This window comes from Tasmannia lanceolata, unplaced genomic scaffold, assembly GCF_043159265.1.
Source record: "Tasmannia lanceolata isolate RefF3 unplaced genomic scaffold, GAP_Taslan_0.1 ptg000005l, whole genome shotgun sequence".
NCBI classification, from domain to species: domain Eukaryota; kingdom Viridiplantae; phylum Streptophyta; class Magnoliopsida; order Canellales; family Winteraceae; genus Tasmannia; species Tasmannia lanceolata.
This window is the reverse complement of record NW_027518682.1, coordinates 19,111,073-19,131,200: the sequence shown is the minus strand read 5'-3', so window position 1 is coordinate 19,131,200 and position 20,128 is coordinate 19,111,073. Positions and strand designations below refer to the sequence as shown.

The 20,128-nt window shown below is 40.3% G+C and overlaps 1 protein-coding gene across 1 annotated transcript; it reads left to right on the top strand.

The window, feature by feature from the left end:
- Positions 1-148: 148 nt before the first annotated feature.
- On the top strand, positions 149-20,128 carry LOC143877847 (7-acetyl-epi-neemfruitin B aldo-keto reductase-like). Its single transcript, XM_077380111.1, has 4 exons — positions 149-595; positions 700-940; positions 19,454-19,633; positions 19,703-20,128. The coding sequence occupies exons 1-4, from the start codon at positions 285-287 to the stop codon at positions 19,925-19,927; spliced, it is 957 nt and encodes a 318-aa protein (XP_077236226.1). The 5' UTR covers positions 149-284; the 3' UTR covers positions 19,928-20,128.

Here is a 20,128-nt window from a genome sequence, read left to right as displayed (position 1 = left end):
TGGGGGAACAGTGGGGGCGTATATATCATTTCCCTAATTTAGGACTCTTCATTGGCTGGGTACCAGCATGAACGTGCAAAGAAGGCACCATTTTGACAAACCAAGCTGTTGAAGGAGGCCCATTCCAATATCTTGTCACTCTCTTCCTCCTACGTCTAAACAGTATCCACAAAAAATCGGCATTCAATATAGAAAATATGTGGAGCATATAGAAACTCATAAAGATAAATAGGTCGGAGGAGAAAGAGCTTTCTTTCTTAAGACTATATTTTCAGAGAGTGAACATGGGAAGAATACCTTCAGTAGTATTGAACTCGGGTTGGAGTATTCCTTTGGTGGGCATGGGAACAGCAACTTACCCTATCCCAACACCAGACCTCGTTGAGGAATCCATTATCCATGCCATTGAATTGGGATACAGACACTTCGACTCAGCCAGTATCTACCAGTCGGAAAAACCCCTCGGCCAAGCCATATCCGAAGCCCTCCGGCGAAACCTTGTCTCCAGCCGAGATGAACTCTTCATCACTTCCAAGCTCGCCTGTGCCGACTCACAGCCCGATCTCGTTCTCCCGGCTCTTCATAAAAGTCTCCAGTTGGGAAAAAAAAAACCCCCCAACTTGTTTTTGTCATTCCTTTTAGAATTAGAATGGACTTTGTGAGAATTTTAAAGTATTCCTATCTTGATCTGTGTTGTAGGGCTTTGGGGTTGCAGTACTTGGATCTGTACCTTATTCATTTCCCGGGGAGAGTGAAGTGTGAGAAGGGATTGATTTTCACAAAGGAGGATGTTCTTCCTTTTGATATGAAAGGCACGTGGGAAGCCATGGAAGAGTGTCATAGACTGGGTCTAGCAAAGTCTATTGGAGTTAGCAACTTCACATGTAAGAAGATGGCCCTGCTGTTGGCCCATTCCAACATTTCCCCTGCCGTGAATCAGGTAGATACCCTTGAGCAATGACTTCTTATTTTTGTAATTTAATACCATAAAGAGAACAAGTGTTTCTATCTTTCAAAAAAAAGAGAAGAACAAGTGGTTCTAGCGTTGGATTGTAACAGTTAATGATAAAATTTTATAATATTTTAAGTTTTGTCTTTAAAAAACTTTGATATTTTATTAATAAAATGAATCAAATTCAAACAGTGAAACGTTACACGTTGCTGCCATTTATTATTTAAATAATAAATGCATTGTAACGTTGAATGATGATTCATGATGATTTAGTTAATTTTTATTATTTTAATACTTTTCAATCATTAGTGTTTTTTACCGTTTTACAACGGGATAATACAACGGGACACTAATGATTAGTGCATGTTTTTGACCGTTTTACAACGGGACACTACAACGGGACACTAAGAAATAGTGCAAGTCTCTTGTATATATATATACAAGACACATCTCATATGTAAGGTGTGCCTTTTCTTCTACTTCTTCTTCTTGGTTTTTATACACTGTTCATGTATCTATTTTGCTGATTTTTGTATTTTCTGATCAAGTATATATCTAAATACTTTGATCAACTAGCTTTAAGAGTTTCCAAGTTTCAATTTTATTGGGCAAAATCATTCGGCATAGATCGTGTTCGCAAGGTCCGAGCCGGTGCGTGCACACCGTCAACGACAAGAAGAGTGGTGTTGTATCCTGGAGATAGGTCGCAAGAGAACCCGATTGCATACCTAGCGTGGTGGGGCGATAATCTATCTTAAGGGTAGCGTTATTCCGTAACGTGCCTCTACCACTAAATTCTACTCAATTTCTCACATATATGCTTTGATCTTTGGTTACTGATTTGCGGTTTACATTCGGGATCATCAAAGGTAACCCTTTCTTTATTTCATTTCAATTAAATAAATCACTAGTTTTGTTGAACTAATCTATTTAACCCATAAATTTCCAACAACTTAAGATAGATTATTGGATTAGTTCAACATGGCCGGTGAAGATTACACTCGTCCAGAGAAGTTTGACGGATTGAACTTCAAGCGTTGGCAACAACGCTTATTCTTTTGGCTTTCAACTCTTAAAATTGCCTATATCTTGACTACACCCAAGCCTAGTCCCGAAGAGCATGAGCCCGCTCAATCCGAGGTTACTCAAAAATGGGAAAATGATGATTTTTTGTGTCGTGGTTATATACTTAGTGCCATGTCGAATTCCTTGTATGACGTGTATTGTGGAATGAAGACCGCCAAAGAAATGTGGGAAGCTTTAGATAAAAAATATAAGACCGAAGATGCCGGAGTGAAAAAATATGTAGTTGGAAACTATCTTAGATTTGAGATGATAGATGGAAAACCCGTCTTAGGACAAGTTCATGAATTCCAACTCCTATTGAATGAGATCCTAGCGGAAGGAATCAAAATGGATGACCGTTTCCATTCGGCGACCATTATTGATAAACTTCCACCTTCATGGAAAGAATTCGGAAAAAGTCTTAAACATAAAAAAGAAGAATTATCTTTAGAAGATCTCCTAGTAACACTCCGAATAGAAGAAGAACATAGGAATCGTGATCAAAATGACAAAGAATCGAAATTCCTTTCTAAGGCTAATCTTGTTGAAACTAGTGAGAAGAAAACAAATAAAAACTTTGGGTCTCATCAAAACAAGAAAAAGATGGAGAACCGAAACCACTTCAAAATTAACAAAAAGATAGACAAAAATAAGAAGAAAGAGGGTTGTTTCAATTGCGGAAAACTTGGACACTATGCTAGACAATGTCGACATAGAAAGGGGAAAGACACTTCCCAAAATGTCGGAAACTCTCAAGCGAAACCCGCTCCTCAAGCCAATATGGTGGAATCTGGAACTGTTATTCACGGAACCGAAGTGAAGAAGCTTATAACCGTAGACTCTGAAGTGAACATGGTGTTCAATGTGAGTGATTGGTGGGTAGACACTGGAGCCACTATACATGTCTGTTGTGACAAAAGTGCGTTCGTCACCTATCATCAAGTAGATGAAAGCGAAATGCTTTTCATGGGTAACTCCTCAACGGCTAAGGTCATGGGGAAAGGGAAGATTGATCTCAAACTCACTTCCGGCAAGGTTCTCACACTGCACCAAGTTCTCTATGTTCCAGAAGTCAGGAAGAACTTAATTTCTGGCTACTTGTTGAACAAGCACGGTTACAAGCTCGTCTTCGAATCTGATAAGTTTATTCTCACCAAGGGTGGGATGTTTGTGGGAAAGGGTTATGCTTGTGGAGGTTTATTCAAGCTCAATATATCCATCAATGAAATCAATAAAATTTATGATTTTTCTGCTTATATTATTGAATCGTATGATATGTGGCATGGTAGATTAGGACATGTAAATTCACAATCTATAAAAAGAATAGTGAACTTAAGTATGATTCCAAATGTTTCTATTAAACAAAAACCAAAGTGTCAAATATGTGTTCAATCAAAATTTAGCAAAAAACTATTTAAATCAGTAGAAAGAAATTCAGAAATTCTAGGACTAGTACATAGTGATGTTTGCGACCTAAAGAACACTATTACTAGAGGAGGAAATAAATATTTTATTACCTTCATAGATGATAAATCAAAATTTGCTATGGTATATCTTCTTAAATCTAAAGATGAAGCTTAAGAAAAATTTATAACCTATAAAACTGAAGTGGAAAATCAGTTAGAAAAAAGAATTAAAATACTTAGATCAGATCGAGGTGGTGAATACACCTCCAATGAATTTTCTGAATATTGTAGAAAATATGGAATTATTCATGAGGTGACGGCACCTTATTCTCCACAGCAAAATGGAGTTACAGAAAGAAAAAATAGGACTCTAATTGACATGGTAAATGCCATGCTATCTAGTTCAGGGCTACCACTGAACATGTGGGAGCCTTATTATTGGCTTGTCATATACTAAATAAAATACCTTATAAAAATGAAAATGGAACTCCATTCGAGTTATGGAAAGGTAGAAAACCAAGTCTTAAATACCTTAAAGTGTGGGGGTGTTTAGCTAAAGTAAGATTACCTCCCCCTAAGAAAACAAAGTTAGGATCTAAAACATTGGATTGTGTATTCATAGGGTATGCACAAAATAGTGCAGCTTATAGATTCCTGGTGGTAAAATCTGAACATAATTCCATAGATGTAAACACTATATTAGAGTCTAGAGATGCAGAATTTTTTGAGGATGTGTTTCCTCTTAAACAAACTAGTGTAAGTCAATCTCTAATACCTCAAACAGAAGTTGCATCTAGTAGTCGTGGTATTCCTCAAATAAAAAACCAAGAACCTAAAGGAAGAAAAAGAGGTAGAGAAGAAGGTAGCCTAGAGATAGAACCTAGAAGAAGTCTAAGAGCAAAGAAAACTACTAACTTTGGCTCTGACTTTTATACCTTCTTGGTGGAGGATGATCCATCTACTTTTAAGGAAGCTATGTCTTCTTTGGATGTAAACTTCTGGAAAGAAGCTATAAATAGTGAAATAGAATCCATTATATCAAATAACACATGGGAGTTAACGGATTTACCTCATGGGTGCAAACCAATAGGTTGTAAATGGATTTTTAAAAAGAAACTTAGAACCGATGGATCTATAGAAAAATTTAAGGCTAGATTAGTAGCCAAAGGTTTTAAACAGAAAGAAGGGATATATTATTTTGACACCTATTCTCCTGTAACTAGGATTGCAACAATAAGATTGTTGATAGCTATAGCAACTATCTATAACTTAGAAATTCATCAAATGGATGTTAAAACCGCTTTCCTAAATGGAGAATTAGAAGAAGAAATTTACATGGAACAACCTGAGGGATTTGTAGTCCCAGGTCAAGAACGTAAAGTGTGTAAACTTATAAAATCTCTTTATGGTTTAAAACAAGCACCAAAACAATGGCATGAGAAATTTGATAAAGTAGTGTTATCAAATGGTTTTACTATAAATGATTCTGATAAATGTGTATACAGTAAATTTGAAGGTAATTCTGGAGTTTTGATCTGCCTGTATGTCGATGATATGTTAATCATTGGTACGAGTCTAGATGTTATAAATGACACCAAAAATCTTTTGTCAGAAAATTTTGACATGAAAGATCTTGGGTTGGCAGATGTAATCTTAGGAATTAAGATAATTAGAAATTTAGAAGGGATTGTTTTAACACAATCTCATTATGTTGAAAAGATCCTTAGAAAATTTAACAAATTTGATTGTACTCCCTTGAGTGTACCATATGATCCTAGTTCAAAACTTAAGGAAAATACTGGAAAAAGTATATCCCAATCAGAATACTCCAGAATTATAGGCAGTTTAATGTATCTAATGAATTGCACTAGACCAGATATAGCTTACGCAGTTGGTAGGCTAAGCAGATACAATAGTAACCCTAGTCAAGAACATTGAGATGCACTTATCAGGATTTTAAGATATTTGAAAGGCACAATGGAGTTTGGACTCCACTATGGTTGTTATCCCGCTGTATTAGAAGGATATAGCGATGCAAATTGGATTTCAGATTCAGAAGAAACTAAATCCACAAGTGGATATGTTTTCACTTTGGGTGGTGGTGCTGTCGCTTGGAAATCTACCAAGCAGACCTATAGAGCACGTTCCACCATGGAATCTGAATTTATTGCTTTAGATAAAGCAGGTGAAGAAGCGGAATGGATTAGGAATCTGTTAGCAGATATTCCTCTATGGTGCAAGCCAATTCCAGCTATATCTATTCATTGTGATAGCCAAGCTACAATAGCAAGGGCTAAGAGTAGAACATATAATGGTAAATCCAGACACATACGTCTGAGGCATAATAATGTGAGGCAATTGCTTTTAGATGGAGTGATTGCAATTGACTTTATAAGGTCAGAGAGAAACTTGGCAGATCCACTGACCAAAGGACTAGCTAAAAAGCTAGTGGCTGAAACATCAAGAGGGATGGGGCTAAAGCCTATCAAATAGAATCACCAATAACGGCAACCCAACCTATATGACTGGAGATCCCAAGAACTAGGTTCAATGGGAAAAACAAGTTATTCAAGTGATCGGTGAAAGTACTGTACTTAAATTTTCAAGAGAATGAAAGACTTCTCTTGGCCTATCCCTAAGATGTAAATAGTACTAACTGTAACGATATGGAGGAAGAGCTTTGCTCTGAATGGGTCTATAGCTGTTTATAAGCGGGGTGCGTGGTTACAGGTACCCTTGATGGACTCACCTATATGAGTGTGGAAGTGGGGCCTCTTCCTATGAGAATTAAGGCTTGTTCTCTAGAGCTCTCATGAAACAGGATCAGCGCATGGCCGAAATGTGCTACCCCGATAGAACACGGTTACATTGCCGGTATCATGTGTGTAATATGTGAAGGTCTATTACTCAAGGTTCTTTGTTCAAGATGTAGTTCACTTGGAATCTTTATAGACTGTAATATATGAACACTAAGTGAAGGTTCAAGTCCACAAGACACCTTCGCCCATTGCATGATATCTTGGTTTGCCCATATTTATTTAACATTTTTTATTTTGAATTTTGATTCATGTGGGGGATTGATAAAATTTTATAATATTTTAAGTTTTGTCTTTAAAAAAGTTTGATATTTTATTAATAAAATGAATCAAATTCAAACAGTGAAACGTTACACGTTGCTGCCATTTATTATTTAAATAATAAATGCATTGTAACGTTGAATGATGATTCATGATGATTTAGTTAATTTTCATTATTTTAATGCTTTTCAATCATTAGTGTTTTTTACCGTTTTACAACGGGACACTAATGATTAGTGCATGTTTTTGACCGTTTTACAACGGGGCACTACAATGGGACACTAAGAAATAGTGCAAGTCTCTTGTATATATATATATACAAGACACATCTCATATGTAAGGTGTGCCTTTTCTTCTACTTCTTCTTCTTGGTTTTTATACACTGTTCATGTATCTATTTTGCTGATTTTTGTATTTTCTGATCAAGTATATATCTAAATACTTTGATCAACTAGCTTTAAGAGTTTCCAAGTTTCAATTTTGTTGGGCAAAATCATTCGGCATAGATCGTGTTCGCAAGGTCCGAGCCGGTGCGTGCACACCGTCAACGACAAGGAGAGTGGTGTTGTATCCTGGAGATAGGTCACAAGAGAACCCGATTGCATACCTAGCGTGGTGGGGTGATAATCTATCTTAAGGGTAGCGTTATTCCGTAACGTGCCTCTACCACTAAATTCTACTCAATTTCTCAGATATATGCTTTGATCTTTGGTTACTGATTTGCGGTTTACATTCGGGATCATCAAAGGTAACCCTTTCTTTATTTCATTTCAATTAAATAAATCACTAGTTTTGTTGAACTAATCTATTTAACCCATAAATTTCCAACAGTTAACTCTGATAAGGGAGTGATGTATAAACTCATCCCCTTCTCTCAATTAGAACTCTAGATTGTCTTTTGTTTTCAAATTTGGGGTTCTGTAACTCTCGCCCTTGGAGGGAAACTCCAATTCGGAGAAATTTTCTCTCGAGTTCGTCCAAGAAAAGGAACATTTGAGCTGGAATCTAAGCTCTACTTCTTCCTTGTTTGTTTTCAGCCGTGTGATTTCTAAGGTTTTTGATTCATTTCTTCTATTTACGAGAAGAAAAGAACTATGAAGTTTTCAAGTCTCTCTTGAAAAAAAGAACACCGGGCCAAGTAAGTCAGTGCCAAAACCTCCTCCGTCTGCATGAACAGAGGAAATCGTGCCCAACCTCCTTGGTTGGTGCAGAAAAATCGTAGAGCAAGAAGGATTGAGAAAGTAGAGGTAAAGAGAAAAAATGGGAAGATGGGGGATTGGAAGTGCTGCAGGTGTAGGTTTTTCAACTTCCGAAGAAGAGCTGAGTGCTGGGGTTGCGGCAAAGCCTGGTCATCGATGGATGTTAATATTGAGGGAGATAGAGAGAAGCGCAAACCTCACGAAAAAGCTGAAATAAGGAAGATGGTTGAGGTAGATGATGGTGTCAAGGAAAGGTTACCACATCACCTAATCAGTTTATTAACTATGGTGACTCAGATAGTGGGGAGATTGTGTCACTTGCATCCATAAAAGGGGTTGAAAACAGTTTATGGGGAAAAATTAGGTGTGGGTGGTCAGGTAATGTTAAGGCCATTGAGGAATGGTTGAGAAAAAGAGCAGAGATTGGTGGGGAGTTAAAGGTATACAAGATAGCTGAGCTTGAGGTCTTGATTATTATGCAATCCAGACCGGAGATTGAGAAGGCGAAAATGATGTGGTTTGCGGCTAACAACTCACCATTCGTGGAACTGTTAAACTGGCATAAGAAGTTCGATACTCTGAACGAGGAGGGGTGGTGGAGAATAACTAGGATCCCACCACCACAAGCCTGGTGTTTGGAAAATTTTAAGAGAATTGGAAGTAAGATTGGCAGAGTGTTAGAAGTGGATGATTCATGTAGATCGGCAAGGGGATATTTCGAGGAGAGAATACGATTGGCGACTAGCCGGAGTTGTCCGGTGGTGGTGGCGGTTCCGACCAGTGTTCAGGGAGTCATAATTTGGGCCAAATGTGCTAGAGTTGAACATACGGTGAGTGACAAGTCAAAATCGCCGGATTTGGATGGGTATGAGGACTCTAGCTATGATTCCAGCAGCTTTATGTCATCCCGGAGCAACGATAATGGATCAGAGGAGGAGCTATCGGCGGGGGAGGCTCACGTTAACGTTTCTCCGGTAGGTGTTCTGTTACCGGCTTATTCTAGCGAAAGGGCGCAGGATAGTGACGAGTTTGAAAACTCTGAACTAGAAACACGTGTTGGTTTACATGAGGCTGCAGTTGGGCGGGATTACAGAAGGATGGAAAATAGCTGTATCGCACACGATAACAATTACTTGATGCGTGAAAAGATCGGCTACAGTGGGTCTCTTTTACCGGGGATAGTAGGTCACCAATTTGAGAAAAATCGGAACATTGGGAATGGGGTGGGTACGAAATTATTCCTGGGATTCATTCGAGTGGGCCCCTGAGTGGGTTAAAAAATCACCTAAATCTTTTGGTGGATAGTTTTGTGGGCTTTTTGGAAGGAAATGGAGTGGCTAAAACTGGGTCCAGCACCCCTAGTTTTGATAGGAATGGAATTAGGAAGCCCGTACAATCTTCTCCGGCCCTAATCAATTTATTCCAACCATTGGAAAGTCAGGGTATCCAATTCGGTGTGGAGAGTGCGGAGAGGGAAGTTGATCAAAGCCCAGACTTGGCTGCTGCTGGTCTTTCTTCTTTGAGGGTGGAGAGCAGAGAAGACGAGGTTGGCTTCAAACACCCTAATGCGGTGAGGATGAAAAGGAGCTTTAGAGACATCATTCAGCAGCAGGTGAGCACTTCAATTAATGAGGATGGAGTATTCAAGAGGATTGTTGAAGATTTGGACAGCAATCCACTTCCGAATCAATTGTTTACTGGATCTGCAGATACCTTGGGTTCTTGCCTGGATGGATGGTGCCACAGCCCTAGCTTTCAGGTATTTGGGAGCAATGAAAATATCGAGAAAATCAATTGTCCTCGACAGAGGTTAGGGGTCAGTATCCTTTGCGGTGCGCTAATGGAAGGTACTAGCAATTTTAATTCGATTTTGGATAATGGGTTTCTGTCTCCTTTTGCTGAATTGCAGGGATTAGATGCAGGAATCAGCAGTGTATACGGGGCTTCTGACAGGAAAAATCTAGAATTTTTGAGTTTATATTCGTCACATTCTTCTCCAATTTCTCTAGATGTGGCTTTTGATAAGACATCCAAGAATAGTCCAGGGCCTAATTCTCAAGTGAAAGTTTCTTCTGACATCAGGCGGGGGGGGGGGGGTGATGAAGAGGTAGAAGGAGGGGATGGTTTAGATGGGGTAGAGGCCATGGTGGAGCATACAATTGGTGTTAGTAAGGTGTTAGGAGTTGAATACTCTGGTCCGGTGGGTGGCTTTCATGAGATGATTAGGGAGGCCGAGGTTCGAGAGGCAGAGGGAGTTTTGGCTAGGTCGGAGTGTCCTACTGAAAAGAGGATGATTAGGGAACTAGCTAAGTTAAAGACTGAGGTGAATTATGGGGGGAAAGTGGGTGAGGGAAAAATGGGTTACTCTCCCTCCGATATGAAGAAAAGTGGTCGGAAGGGGAGGAAATTTGTCAAAGTTGGTTCCCTATGAAGATTTTATCATGGAATATTAATGGTGTGGGATCTTTGGAGAAAAAGGCTCAGGTTAAAGAAATGGTTCGAAAATGGAAGCCGACCCTATTATGTATTCAGGAAACTAAGTTGGAGGTAGTGGATAGATATCTATTGAGAAATATAGGTGTTAGGGGTGATTGGAGGTTCTCCTTTGTGGAGTCAAAAGGGGCCTCGGGGGGAATATTAGTAGCTTGGGATGAGTCGGTGTGGTCTTTTAAGGAGGAGTGGAAAGGATGCTTCTCCTTATCCATCGTCCTTTTGAGGACGGAGGATGCTTTATGCGTAACCTTTACTGGGGTATACGGCCCTTCGTTAGGAGCGGAGAAAGGGTTATTATGGGAGGAACTAAATGGGGTTAGGGAGAGATGGGACCATCCTTGGTGCATCGGGGGTGATTTTAATGCGATTAGGTTTGTTGGTGAAAGATTGGGGTGTAGCGGATCGGTTAAAAACACGAGGTCATTTGATGAGTTCATTGCAAAAAATGAATTAATTGATCTTCCATTGGCTGGATCTTGATTCACGCGGTGTCGGGGTGAGTCTCGGAGTAGGATTGATCGATTTCTCTTTTGTCATGGATGGTTGAAGCTGGTCCCTGAGGTTTTTCAAATGTCCATTGTTCATTAGTCTCGGATCACTGCCCTATCATTTTGGACCCGAGAATGGAATCTTGGGGTCCCCCTCCTTTCAGATTCGAGATTGCATGGTTACTGGTCCCTAGCATGGTAGAAAAGCTAGGTAGCTGGTTGTAGACACCCCATTTTGACCAGACCCAAATTCGTATTGATTGTGCAAAACCCTGTCCAATGAGTGAGTACGTGTCCCAAATTTAACCCCAGCGTAGATTAGGGTCCCGTCCAGATCCTCACAAAATTTCGTCGAGATTTGAACCCATTCACCTAGCCAACGAGCCGTGAGAATGTGCGTAGTACAGATGTAGAAAGGGAGGGTGAATCATATGTAAAGGGGCTGTCCATGGAATGGAAAGGAGGCGAATTTATCATTTCCCTTAAATATCTACCGAATTAGGGCTTTCAACAGAGGAGGGCGCCTCATTTTTCTCTCTAAACAAAAACAGAGAGGGAGGAAGAGAACTCGACCCCACAACTTCATCTCCTCCGGCCACTCCTCCGGCAAATCCCTCTGTTGCCGCCACTACTACTTCCTCCATAGCCACCCATTCTACCCCCCATTTGCCTCCATTTCCATTAGACCTAACCTCATCCCACCTTCATTTCCACCGACCACTTTTTCTTCCCTTTTTGCCATTGATTCCGGCAACCTTGCCGGAATCCGGCGAGCCCAAGACCATCACCACCACCATCTCCATTAAATCCGGCCCACCCTAACATCAAACCCACTTCAATCGACCTCTAACCCATCTCCACCATCACCGAGCGTTGGCCAAGGCACCTACTTCGGCCAATACCCCATCTGCTCCGGTAGACCTTCTTCCACCCACCACCGGAATCCGGCTGCATCATCCCCAACCGAGCCACCATCTTCTCCCCTCCTCTGCACCAGCCGAGCCACCCAAACCCATTTCCCCTGTTAAACCCTTACTCAAACCCACTTCGATTTCTCCATTCCCTAAACCCAAATCAGCCATTAAAACCCACATCTACCTTCCCCCCATTCCATTTTCTCAGGCGAAATCCCATCTTCTCCGGCCAGGGTTGCCGGAATCCGGCGAGAAGCCACCAACCCCCCTCAAAACCCATCTCTACAATTTAATCCAAGCCCTTGCCTCATTTTCTCCTTCTTTTTCTTCTTTTTTCTTCTTCTTTTTCTTCTTCCAACCACCACCCTCTCCTCCTGCCGAACCCATCTTCTTCGGCCGATTCTCCCCCTAACTCCGGCAACCTCAAATCCATTTCTACAGACCAATACCACCATCCAATCTTTCTTTGCCATCGCAGAACTCATTTTTCATTTTAACTAGGATTTAGAGAGAGAGAGAGAGAACGAGCAGAGAGAGAGGGTTTGAGAGGCTGAGAAAGAAGAAATCTCCATTTTCCGGTGAGGTCATCGGAGCTCCGGCCGACCATTTTCCGGCTCTTACTAGTTTGAATCCTTCAGGAGATCTTGATCTATTAATTCAAAGTCATTTGCAGATCAGAATAAGGTAAGTTTCTGTTCTAGCTTGTTCATTTCATGGAGCTTGTCTGATTGCTTTACTATTTGTTCTATGAATTCTGTTGGCTGTGAAATGCCTCCCTATGAAATTCCTTAGCAAGAATCTGCATATGATATTCGATCTTTGAGTAATTTCTCTGAGCTGAAATACTAGAAGGGTTAGGTGTATTAACACCCACGTATATGATTTAAAAGAGATCATGTGCGTTTATTCTAAACTGTTGGCAGATTTATAAATTGTGGTTTTCCTCATCATGTTTTAGTAGCAGTTTGCATCAAATTTTGTTATTTTGTTGGCATTTGTGATTAAGTTCAGATTGGCATAAATGTTATAATATAGATGATGTCATCATGAGCTGTAGAGGTATTTCACTTTTAGAATAAAAGTTCAATGTGTATCTTTCATCTCCTTTTGCATCAATTTGGACTTTGAAGATGAGTCTCTGTAGTGTAAAGAGTTGTTATAAGAGAAAATTCTCATAATGTGTATTGTGCGTAGATCTCATATTAACTATTTGCGGGGAGTGGAACCCATTCATTAACAAAGTGTCTCTGTCCCCTACAGGGCGATGAAGGCGCTAGCCTAAGCCCATCTTTAGGGGACTCGCTCAATCCAAGTAGCGCTCCCCTCTTTTGTTTAGTAGGCCTACCCAACCTTTTGGATTTCTTTTAACCATTTCCTTTTTTTTAAAAAAGAACCCTTCTCTGGGCAATGATAAGGTTACTTGGAGCCCGTCTTTATGTTTTATGGCTCACCGCTTCACACTTGGATCTGCACAAGTTGATGTCCCATGTATGCACTGAAATTTTTAATAAATTGGAATTATCATAATCTTTTGATATTTTTTTTTATATTCTTCTCTTGTACTAATCTTTGAGTTAGGTTTTGAAGATGATAATAAATGGACTGCTCAGGTGAGACTCTCTTGAGGTGCATAAACTTGTCTTTTATTTAAATAAATTGTTTTAGGAAAGAAGGAGATCAGATGACTACTCTATTCGATATTATCGACATGAGTACTGTCTGATCTCAAGGCGGGCTTAGAAATATTATCCTGTGTATTTGTGATATCAGATGATTACTTTAGCATCATCTGATTTTACCCCCATATTGGGGCAGTGGTACTTGTGGTTGGGCATAGAAGTGTTTAATGTTGTTTCTTGCTTTATTAGGCTATCCAGCGGCTGGTTTGGACTAATTTATGTTGTTTATCATTTTATGATTGCTATAGGTTGTATATTTTTTAATTGAAAATTCTTCTTTGCTTAACACTTGATTTATTTTTATAATAATTGAATGAAAATCTGAGTTTGCTTGATAACCTTTTTCTTCACTTTGATTAGAGACTAACTCAGTCTTATTAGAGCTTTGCTTGCTTGGGATCTTGGATCGTTTTCTCTCTTCTTGGGGCGCTATCTTTCTTGTTGTGGTTTGTCTCTTTGAGACGCCAGCTTCTTGTTGTGGATCGTCTCTTTGAGACCTTTGTTGCTTGTTTGGGGTTTCCCCTTTTTGCTTTAAGGCTTTGCCTTAGTTTATGGTATTACTTGCGTGTCCCCTTTAAGATTGAAAACATTTAAAGGTTTAGAGCATTGGAAAAGCTTTAAAATCCAAAAACATTAGAAATTTAAAACTTAAAAAAACATTTGAAAACTTTAAAAATATCAAAAACATTTAAAAATATAAAAAACCTTAAAAAAATATAAAGTGTTGAGTGTTTCTTTTAGAAGCGTAGTTTGAGAGTTCGTTTTTGAACTACGTTGGCTTGATCCTCTTCCACGAGGTACGTAGTGCAGCTTGGGATCTTCATCCCAAGTCCAGCCAAACTTTGTAAATAAATGCTTTAACCCTTTTTCTTCAAAACCTTGTTTTCAACAAGATCTTCCTCTAGAGTTAGGAGTTTGTCTTAGATAGAGAGTTTTAGAGTTAGGAGTTTGTCTTTTATTTGTTGTGTGCTTGTTTGTGTTGTTTTAGAGTTAGGAGTTTGTCTTTTGTTGTGTGCTTGTTGTGTGTCTATGTTAGAGTTAGGAGTTTGTCCTAGCTAGGAGCGCCTCCGTCCGGTCAGTTGGCGATTCACATCGCCGACTGATGACTAGGTCTAGGATGCGTTAGTGATCCCATTGTTTTCCTTAGGAAATACAGCCTAGTTACACATAGGTTGTAGGAACCACCTGCATTAGCCTAGGGCTAATCTGCATTTAGCTAGGACATATAGGGTGTCTTAAAATTCACAATTCACTGGAATTTAAATAATCGTACAATAAACTTTAATAACTAGTCCGGTCTTTTAGATCGAGTCTAGGATAGAGGTCTAGGTGTCTTAGGCATCCTAGCTTAGAATAGGTGCGAAGAACTACGTTGCCTTGATTCTCGTGGAGGCGGGGATACGTAGGCTTCTTTGGATGAATACCAGACCATCCGAGGACTCGGGCTAAATCGTTTAGAGTCTTAGGATTTGTTGTGTCGTTATATTGTATATTTTGTTGTGTTTTCTTACTTTCTTGTGCAGAACTATACCTTTAGCTGTAGCATGCATGTGTTTGTCCATCGGAGCTTAGACACCAGTTAGGCATGTCACTCATAACCTAGCAATATTTAGGTGGCATCTCTTTCATTTATTTTTTGTGTGCTTATTATTTCTATTCTCAGGAAATGCATGCTTAGATAGACGACTCCTGAGGATTGTTCCCATTTCACATGATTTTTACCCAAACTTCTTCGAAGTTAATAATAAATGGCATAAGAGACCAAGTGTTCGCACTCGGGCGAATTGGGGGCGCTCTTCGGACCTTCTCCATTCGTCATCAGGCACGGACCTTTTGTATCTCTGGTTATCCATTGCAAACGGAGCATTTGTTTTTTGTTCCATGGCGTGTCCATGGATGGCGACTCTGAGTTATTTTTAGGTATATCTTGGTTTCGAGCCCTAGCTCCTGATCAGGATGTATCTCTTTCGTTTTTGTATCGCCACTCGTGCTATGCTGTGAGGGTGGCACCTGTTTCGAGAGTTCCTTGGCAGAGCTCTCCTTCACATTGTGAAGATCTAGAGGATTGCAGGAGGGATCTCGCGTCCCCTCGGCACTCGTCCTCCGGATCGGGGTCCACACTGGTGGACATCCTATGAATCTGTGGGTCCATCTGATGTTAGAATCGGTAGGAAGCTAAGATTTGTGAAGGAGAAATTAAGGGAGTGGGTGAAGGAGCAAATGAGTATTGATCTAACCCGGAAAGTGTGGATGGAAAGTAGAATAGGGGAAATTAAGGACCTCGAGGAAAATGGGCTAGGGTCTTTTGATTTGAGGGAGGAGCTTGGTATAGGATAAAAGAAGAGCACAAAGGGGTGTTGTTACACAAGGAAATCTCATGGAGACAAAAATCAAGAGATAGGTGGATAAAGGAGGGGGGTAAAAATACGGCATACTTTCATGCCGTGGCCAGTGGAAGGAGGAGGAGAAATAAGACAGATTCTTTAGTAGATATGGGAGTGGCAGTATCGGGTAAAGATGAGATTTCCAGAGTTATTTTACAGTTTTAAAATTCCTTATATACTTTGGATGGGGTTCCCAGACCAACTCCGGAGCATCTTGACTTTAGCAGTTTGGATCTATCTTTGTGTGCGGAGTTGGAAAAACCGTTTGAGGAAGAGGAGATTGAGAGATGGGTTTTTGCTCTGAGCAAATATAGAGCTCCGGGGCCGGACGGTTTTGTCTTGCCTTTTTCCAATCTTGTTGGGAATATGCGAGAAAGGACATATTAGATTTTTTCATGGAGTTTTTTAATGGTGTGGAGCTGGACAAGGGCACGAGGGCTACCTTCATCACTCTTGTTCCTAAAGTAGCGGGGGAAACAAAAATTGCCGACTTCCGTCCTATTAGTCTTGTGGGTAGTTTATATAAAATTTTGGCTAAGGTTCTAGCGGAGCGCTTGAAGAAAGTTCTACCGGTAGTTATCTCTGATTATCAAAGTGCTTTTGTAGCGAAGAGACAAATATTAGATTGCTCCCTTATTGCCAATGAGGCCATAGATTATTATCGTAGGCTCAAGTTGAGAGGAATTATTTGCAAATTGGATATGGAAAAGGCTTACGATAGAGTGGAATGGGACTGTTTAGATTTATTGTTTGCTAAAATGGGTTTTGAGAGTAGATGGCGCAGATGGATTATGTCCTGTGTATTTTTAGCATGGTTTTCAGTGTTGTTAAATGGGTTTCCTAAAGGCTTTTTAAAGTCTTCCCGTGGTCTTCGGCAATGGGACCCTTTATCTCCCTTCTTGTTTGTCATCATGGCGGAAACTCTGAGTAGATTGTTAGCTAAAGGATGCGACGTAGGGTTGTTCAATGGCTTCAGTATTGGGAGAGACTGTGTGGAGGTCTCTCACCTCCAGTTCGCGGATGATACGCTCTTGTTCTGTGTTTCGGAGAGATCCCAAGTGTTAAATCTAAAGTCCTCTTTGAGATGTTATGAAATGTTAACGGGTCAAAGATCTAATTTCCATAAGTCTAGATTGTTTGCGTTGAATGTCCCCTTGGATGAGGCTCTGGAGTTCGCGAGGTTATTGGGTTACGAGATGGATAATCTTTCGGCCTCGTATTTGGGTCTGCCCTTGGGGGTTGGAAGACCAAATAAGGCATTTTGGGAGCCGATTTTAGAAAGGATTGGGCGTAGGTTGGATACTTGGAAGAGAAATTTAGTATCGAGAGGTGGAAGATTGGTTTTAATCAAGGCAGTCTTAGCAAATATTCCTGTATATTTTATGTCTCTTTTCAAGTGTCCTGTCAGTGTCTCGTTGAGGATTGAAATGATCCAACGTAGATTTTTGTGGGGAGGTAATGAGGACAGAAAATGAATCTCTCTGGTGAGTTGGAAGGATGTTTGTGTGCCCATCAAGGTGGGTGGTTTGGGTATTAGAAGATTTAGGGAGTTTAACCACACTTTACTTGGAAAGTGGTTATGGAGAATTGGCGAAGAAAGATCTCATTTGTGGGTTAGGGTTATTTGTAGTAAGTATGGTTGTCAACCCGGAGGGTGGGAGTCTTTCGATAATTTTAAGTCAAAGGGGTTAACGGTGTGGAGAGATATTTTAAAAATGTCCCCCCTATTCAACCTGAATATTAGATTTAGGGTTTATGGAGGGGATAGAGTTAAGTTTTGGAGTGATTTATGGTGTGGTGATAGCCCGCTCAGGTTGTTGTTCCAGGAAATTTTTCGGGTTGCGGTGAATAAAGAAGCTATGGTGAGTGAGTGTATGGTTAGTAGGGATGGTGTTTGGGAATGGTGCCCGGCTTATAGAAGAAGGTTCTTTGCTTGTGAGTTAGATTCTGCGACTAGACTTAGGAGGCTTTTGGATAATGGCTACATTAAAAGAAAGGGGATGGATAAGAGAATATGGACTGCAGATTCTTTTGGGTTTTTTTCTGTCAGATCTTTCTATACGAGCCTGATGCCCTGCCCTACTCCCTCTTTTTCAGCAAAGGTGTGGAAATTTCATTGTCCGCCGCGGGTTAGTATCTTTGGTTGGGCCGCATGTCGCGACAGGATTCAAACCATTAACTTTCTGAGAAACCGAGGTATGTGGCTTGTTGATCATTGCCCCCTTTGTCTTGCGGATGGGGAATCTGCGGATCATCTATTTATGCATTGTTCGTTCACCCGGTCTATATGGGGTCGCATATTTCTGAGATTTGGGATCAGCTGGATTTTCCCTAGATCTATTGAATTGTTGTTGCAACAATGGAGCTTTGTGCCTTGGAAGAAGAAAGGGAAAATTTTGTGGGAAGTATGCTTGCTTGCCACTTGGTGGGTGGTATGGAAGGAGAGAAATGCGCGGGTGTTTGAGGGCATGTCCAAGGCTCCTCATTATCTTTATATGCGGATAATTGCTTTGGTTATTAATTGGACGAGATGCCATCAATCTTTTCGGTTTGTCTCAGCGTTTGATCTTTGGGAAGGATGGGGGGTGGTGTGCTTGAGTAGTGAGTGGGCTAATAAAGTTGTGCAGAGATGGGAACCACCGCCTCAAGGAGTGTTAAAAATAAACTTCGATGGTGCTTGCTTTGGGAATCCTAGTCCAGCCGGGGTGGGAGGTTTATGTCGTGATGATGCCGGCAAGGTTCTTTGGTCTTTTTGGGGCCCTTTAGGTGTGACTGACGCTACGGAGGTAGAAGTCCAAGCGGCTTTCAATGGCATAAAAAAGGTGAGTAGGGACCGTTCGAAGAGTGTGATTGTTGAAGGGGATTCGTTTAATGTTATCCAGTGGCTGAGGGGTCGGATGGCTCCACCTTGGAGGTTTTTGGATCTTTTTGACGAAATGGAAGATATATTGGTGGAATCAGATATTGAGTTGATTCATGTTAGAAGGTCTGCTAACGAGAAGGCGGACGCTTTGGCTAGAAGAGGGGTGGTATGCATCTCGATGAATTGGTCTGATCAATTTTCTATTTGATGGCCTAGTCATTTTGTAATTAGTTTTTATTTTTTATTTTTTGTTCTGTATCTTTGGGTATTCCCTTTCGGGTGTCCCTTCTGTTTCTTTTATAATATATACCATTTCAAAAAAAAAAACTTGTAAACAAAAATCCCTTGAGAGAGGTGAAAACCCTCTGCCACAGTAGCCCAAATTGGTCTCTTATTGGAATTTATCATAGCTCCTCACCCCTGCATTCTTATTCCGAGTCCATCATATTCTTCTTTGTAATTCCATCATTGGTATCAGAGCTCTCTTCTCATCTTCATCCTCTCCGTACATTCTGATTCTCAGCCCATCAATTTCTTCTTTGTAATTCAATCAATTTCGTTTGTCAGTTTCTCTCAGAAGTAGTGTGCTTCTGTGAGTGAGCACATGAATTTTCCACTTTTTGGCCGTTTTATGTGACCTTTAGGGAGCGCGTGTGAGTGCTTCCTTTGTGCGAGCACATTCTTAATTATATGATTTTAATTTTAAATTAATTTATTAATGACAACGTTCAAGCCGGTTGGAAACATGGTTTGATAAGTTTCGTCTTCTATTTCGATTCGATCACTGGTCTGATTTTACTGTCTGGTTTTTAGTTCATTTTACATGTATCCTTGCTTATTACGTTAATAAGTACCAATAATACAAGCAGCTGCTTTATTTCCTTTCAAGTAAGCCATTTACTCATCTTATGCATGATATCTTGGTCTGGTTAGGTGGAAATGCACCCCTTATGGCAGCAGAAAAAACTCAGAGACTTCTGTGAGGAGAAAGGTATCCATGTGAGCGCTTATTCTCCTCTTGGAGGGTATGGAGCTCTGTGGGGGTCCAACTTGGTGCTCGAATCTGAAGAACTGAAACAAATAGCCCAGGCAAAAGGGAAGAGCGTCGCTCAGGTAAAGAAAAAAAAATGTTTGTTGAGTAAGAACTAAGAACCATATAGGTGTTAATCAAGGTGAATGCAGGTCTGTTTGAGATGGGTATTTGAGCAAGGAGTAAGTCTTCTACCTAAAAGCTTTAACAAAGAGAGGATGAAGGAGAATCTTGAGATATTTGATTGGCCGCTGAGCGAGGAAGAATTGCAGAAAATCAGCCTTCTTCCACAACAAAGGTTGAGCCGCGCTGAAACATTCGTGACCCCGAAAGGACAGTACAAATCCCTTGAGGATTTATGGGATGGAGAAATATGAAAAATGTTTAATCTATACAAACTAGGAGAGATTGTTTCATGTAGATTTTCTACTTTGATTGGTGCAGTGCTGCACTGTTAAAGCATAAGTAAAGAAGCCAGGTTGCTTGAAACACAGGGACACAGGACTTCATTATTTTTAAATTGAGAGAGCTAAGGCAGACACACACCCCTATTTTCAAATAAAACCATATTTTTACCA